The 6,104-nt window shown below is 41.7% G+C and overlaps 1 protein-coding gene across 1 annotated transcript; it reads right to left on the bottom strand.

Annotated features, from left to right (window-relative positions):
• Positions 1-838: 838 nt before the first annotated feature.
• Positions 839-4,907, bottom strand: LOC306936845 (uncharacterized protein). The gene is made up of 5 exons (XM_079520477.1): positions 4,840-4,907; positions 3,337-3,453; positions 2,776-2,967; positions 2,040-2,219; positions 839-1,171 (listed from the first exon to the last, which is right to left on the bottom strand). The coding sequence occupies exons 2-5, from the start codon at positions 3,449-3,451 to the stop codon at positions 855-857; spliced, it is 804 nt and encodes a 267-aa protein (XP_079376603.1). The 5' UTR covers positions 3,452-3,453; positions 4,840-4,907; the 3' UTR covers positions 839-854.
• Between the last annotated feature and the right edge of the window lie 1,197 nt (positions 4,908-6,104).

Here is a 6,104-nt window from a genome sequence, read left to right as displayed (position 1 = left end):
GTATTTAGTAGATTATTAACCAATAAACTGGTGTTTATCCATGGGTGTGTGAATTTATATCAGGGAGTGGTGACAACCCTAACACATAATGATCAGTGTCGTAGGTGGGCATCCTCTCCACTCCAACACGTGTCCATAAGTCTGCTTCTCCCCCTGGACAGCACACTGTACACACTGCATCTGTAATTAGCTGTGAGGAGATAAAGGACACGACCACAGAGTTCCTAGGAGCCACCCAAAACACAGGCATGCCCACCATTACCAGCCAAAATGCATTATTATTACTACACCTACTCACCACCCTGTGACAACTGACAAATACGCAAAAAACAGGATAACTGTCAAAGACCATCTTTATTTCCTGCATTCAGGAAACATCGCCTTATGCGAGTCTCCAGTGACTGTAGCAGAGGCTACATCAAAGTCACTAGATCAGAACAGATCTAACTGTGTAGTTGCATTCATTTAACAAAAACAAAAGTCACATTATACAACTTGGGGAACAAGTGCAAAACAGGCACATTATAAAACTTTAGAAAAAATAAACAGTGCAAAAGTCACATTATAAAACTTTAGAAAATAAACAGTGCAAAACAGTATAAATAAACAAACACATTTAAAATTAAATGTGCACTTTAGCCTGGCAAATCATCCCGGTCGTGGGAATTCACATTATCAAGTGTTTTGCAGACCAGTCTGGCCCCAAGTACTGGGTGGGCATTTTGCAGAAATCAAAAAGTGGAAGATTTCTGGAAAACACCCACCCAGCACTGGCACCCACACGGGCCAGACTGGTCTGCAGCGACACTTGATAATGTGAATTCACACGACCGGGATGGTTTATCGGCACTTGATCACTTCCTGTAAGAAATGGGGAGCAGCTCTGTGGCCTGCTTCATTGAAGCAATTTTCTCCTGAAGTGGTGTATTAGCCTCTAAAAAGGCCTTGCAGACTTTGGCAAAATCAGCAAGAGTCTGCTTGCCCATTATCTGGGGCAGTTCTCCAAACTCTGCACCCTCTCCGGCAATGAACACATCCGCAATTACCGCCGTCCCTGCAATTGTGTTGCGGTCAATATTCAACACCTCACAGGTGTTTGGCAGGCTTCGGTTCTGCCGGAAGACTTTTAAGATGGCCTTGTAGCGGTGCACTACATCCTCCGGGCTCTGAACTACAAGACAGATAATAAAAAAAAAAATACAATACAAATGAACACCATCATAATTCCAAATGAGTAGTATACATGACAATCACTACTGAATGGGTTAAGTCTTAACCCATTCAGGACGGGAACCCCTTTGGTGTTTTAAGCATTATGTCATACTTTAGCTATTGAAAAATAGCACATCTACAAGCTCACCATGCTATGAGTTTGTAGATCTGCCATTTTTGAAAAATCATGGAAATGTGGCACAAATCTCTGAACATTCTTTTAGAGCGCACGTTTTTAACTAAAATCTTTGCTTCTGGGGGGGGGGGGGGGGGGGTCCCTGGAACTACATATTTTCAGATGGGGGTCCACGGACAAAAACAGATAATTCTGGGAGTCCTTTACATGAAAAAGGTTGAGCACCACTGACAGAAACACAGGTTTTTCAGAAAACTTCGACGCCAGGCCGAAATGGTCTTCTTGAATCCATAGTTAAATTGTCCTGGATACGGTTTCATAATAGGGCCAGCCTTGACTATGGTAAATGTAGCATCAGACTGAGTGGGTGGAGGGGGAAGTTACCTTAGCATTATGCCTCATCTAAAAAAATAAGACACATGACCATGCTATAATACTGACATTATGTAAATGTGACTGCAGTGTTACAATAACATTTGCTTCTACTAGGATGAACATCTTCCACAACCCTTGCTAGGCCCATGTGAGGGGAGTCTGAAAGCTCCCCAAGGTATTAAAAGGTGGTGCATTTACCACATTTTGGGGACACTTAAAATGAATTAACAAATCTGTGCATAATGGTGCTGCAGTGTGATGTAAACAGCACTGTGTTGTTCCAGAAGCAATAGAAATGCAAGTCCTCTTGAGTTACCTCTCTTGCCGAAGGACGCCATTTTACTGGTCTTCTTCCTCCTGTCATCCGTGGAGTCTGAAGAAGACTGATGCTTCCGCTTCTTCTTCTTCTTCTTCTCCTCCTTCCTCTTCCGACCATAATCGGACTCCTCGGAGTCCGAAGAAGAGGAATCTCCATCACGCCTCCTTTTTTGTGACCCTTAAAGTTAGCAAATGTAAAATTAAAAGTCCCATTCAGGACGGGAACCCCTTTTGGTGTTTTAAGCATTGTTATACTTTAGCTATTGGAAAATAGCAGGTCTACAAGCCCATAGCTTGTAGATCTGCCTTTTTTGAGAAATTGTGAAAATGTGGCACAAATCTTTGAATATATATTCTGTCAGAGTGAATGATTTTAACTCAAATCTTTGCTTCTGAGGGGGTCCCTGGAACAACATATTTTCAGATAGGGTCCCCCCCTCTCCATCTCTCTTCTGTAGCCCTGGTTGTATGTATTGCAGCAACCATAACTCAAGACTAACGGATGGAACTATTGGATATAAGTTTTCTAAAAAAATACTCAGTTACAGTGATACGTCCACCCTGCAAACAGGACTACAAGAGAGATGGACATTCCTCTGCTGTGTTGGGGCTTCAAAGAATATCGAGCCATTTAAAAGGAATTTAAACACAAATTGTACCTTAAATTAATCAAGACTCCTTTAGATTGTAGTTGGAGCCTTACATGTAGGTTTTGGGAGGAACAGTCTAGTTACCTTTTGTACTTGGGGGTCCGGCCTCCGAGTAGCGAGCCTTCTCCTGGTTGAAATCCCGCTGCTCTTTCAGGAGTTTGTTCTCCTCTTTCAGTATGCGGATTTCATCTTTCAGAAGCTGGTTCGCCCCTTTCAGTCTGTGCAGGTCATTTTTAAATTTGGCCATGGTTGACGATGGCCGCTGAATTTCTTCAACTAAAAAAGATAAAGAAAGATATATTTATTACCTTAAGTTATTTTACCATGTTTACTCCCCAATTTAGAAAAAAAGGGGGGGATACAAATAAAAATGTGGATGTAGGATTAGTTTTTTCCCCACTGGTCCCAATATCACTAAACCCAGATAAAACTCAAACACCTGCCTGTAGGAAAAAATAAAACAGGGATGTGGGTAGGGAAACAAACCTATACCTTCAGAGCATCATGAAGCTACCCGGATCCACCCACCTCAGACATCAGAAACATTATGAAAATCACATAATTGTCTGGGTGAACTAAGCACCTGACAACCTGCTGCCATGAAAGACCACTGTATGAAAAACAAAGATTTGATAAAAAGATTACCTTCATTGTCAGACTCCTCCAGTGCAGGGGACTCCTCCAGTGCAGGGTTCTCCTCCAGTGCAGTCACTGCAGTGACCTTCTTCCTTCCGCGTGTTGTCTTGCGAGTGTTTGACATGACTATGGGGGAAAATAAATTAAGATCAAATTCAGACATTTTTATACGCATTTGTTGTACAGTTGAAACATAAGTCTTGAGCTGATTTTAGGCATTTCCATCGCATTAACCCGTTTAGGATAGGAACGCATCTGTGTCGCTTCAGAACTTAACCATTTTAAATGTTGATAAAAAAGCAGATCTACAAGCTAATAGCACAGCACCGAGTGCCACGCTATGAGCATGTAGATCTGGCATTTTTGAAAAATCTGGAAAGTTTGGCACAAATCTTTGAATATTCTTTCACAGTGAACGTTTTAACTCATATCTTTGCTTCTGGGGGTCCCTGAAACAACATATTTTCAGATGGGGGTCGTGGCCAATTACATATAATTTTTGGGGTCCTTGACATTAAATAGTTAGAGAATCACTTATCACAGACATAGAAACATAGGTTTTTCAGAAAACCATGAGTAGCAAAGATTTAATAGCCATGATAATCTGGGGAAACGTCATAGTTCCTACACAAAACAGCAGATACATTTCACATCAAAAGTACATCAAATAATTCCTAACTATAACAAGAAAAACAACTAATAAATGAGAAAAAGGGAGACAGAAAGGGAGCCTTACTGTTCTCATGCACGCACACAGTGGAAATGTTTGGTTAACAACCAAGGTAGCAATCATACCTGATTATATAGCCACCCCATAGGCTACATCACCAACACCTGCTAGCAAATAAGTACCGCACCCCCTCGCCCCAAAGGCTAAAGTGAAATGGAACTTTTTTTCCCTTTTACATTAACCACTTTAAGCCTAGGGATAGCCAAAAAAATAGGCGACCTACAAGCTCACAACGCAAGCTTGTTGTAGATCAGCAGAGCTACAACAAGCTCAACTACAAGCTACACCAAGTTAACTGTCTGGAAATACATGAATGAATGAATGCAACACAGAGCTACACCATTTTAACCCCAGAAACGGGGTCATTGGCCTGGAAAACGGTGATCAACGGTGGAAAATGTTTGTACAGCTCGTTTCCAGTCCGCAGACCCATGCTAAAGCATTACCTTTGCTCCGTCGTGACGACCAGCTTAATTTAGTTTCCACCGGTAGATGAACAGCGAATACATACATTTACGGATCAGTGCTCAGATCTGATCTACTCTAGGCCCCGCTTACTATATCCGGCAATTTGCACGCACACAATACTTTCGCGTAGTGGCTGTTTCTGTATCCGCTCTAGACCGGATCTACATACTGCAAAGCGAATTGATCCCCATCCGTCCACAAATAATATCGTGGCATAGTACAAGTTACCAACATTAGCCAATGGGGATGGCGTTATGCTTCGCTATGCTAACCACCGTCAGATAACATTACAGTTGAGGCTCACATGTACTTACCAAGGAGGTGAAGTTTTTATTCGAATCGTGTAGACAACAACAGGTCCGTGGGGTGGTCTGGTCACGTCAACTCCAAATTCTCCCTCTTCTTTTCTCTTGCGTGATTACGTAGGTGACGTACCATACGACATACGTCATTACGCTCTGGAGACAAATCTCCCGCGAAGCGCACGCACACACACCATAGACTGACACACACCCACTCTTCAAATAATCAACTTCAGTCATTGTTGTTATATGTAGCCTAGACTTTGTCATTTAAAAATGACTTTGGTAAGGAGATTGCTTGGGAGGACAGCGCAAGGAGGAAAACACTTGTTAAGATGGCTCCAGGAGGAGAGGCTACTGGCAAATAAAAAAAGATGCCCTGCTTGCTACAGCAGAATGAAATTAAAGAAAACCAACACGACCAAGGATGGCTATCGGTGGTAAGTGATGGTCTACTCATTAAAATATATGTCACTACTTCAAATTATTATTATTTACAGACATGGTATGTTATGTTACAGGAGCTGCAGAAAGTCAACCCACAGGGGCAGGGCGGTCACAAGGTCCATCAGAGACGGCTCCATATTCTCTGGGTCTCATATTCCATTGGCATCATGGATGCAAATTATGCACAGGTTTGTTGCTCTCTCTCTCTCGTTCACTTCAATTCAAATGGCATGATCGATGTAGCACTATCTTGACAAATTAAGCATTAATCTCTAATGCTCTCTCAAAAGCTGTGTAAATGGGTTTTGTTACACAATACTATATGGCATTTTTGTGCATCTTATCTTTAAGAATATTCCAATCAAGCTGACCTGATACAGTACATGCATAATGTATCCCTAAATGTCTGCCTATTTATTTATTTTTTCAATTTTTTTAGATCGGCTAGTTGAACACAAAAATATCGCATCCCAGTTGCTATGTTGATAGTAGTTATCCTCTTTTTTCTTTGTCAGTTTGTCACAGGGTTTGAGGAGAAGACATGTGGACATGATCGAGGATGGAGTATGTGGGAGCAGTCAATCATTGACCAGGGTGACGACACTCTTACGCAAAATTTGCTGTAAAGCAGTCAGAAGACTGGAGAGAAGGAGGGAAATGAGGATTGGAGGAAGAAGAGCTTTCGTTGCAATAGACGAGAGCAAGTTCAGACACAAAAGAAAGGTAAGACTTTATTTTGTTCATAACATGTGTTGTCGTACACGTACAGTGCAGTACTATGTTACTGCTAAAACAGGGACAATAGGTTTTAAAGAAGTGAACAGGATAGT

The sequence above is a fragment of the Electrona antarctica genome (genome assembly GCF_951216825.1).
Source record: "Electrona antarctica genome assembly, chromosome: 14".
Classification (NCBI taxonomy): domain Eukaryota; kingdom Metazoa; phylum Chordata; class Actinopteri; order Myctophiformes; family Myctophidae; genus Electrona; species Electrona antarctica.
This window is presented reverse-complemented; position numbering and strand designations above follow the sequence as displayed.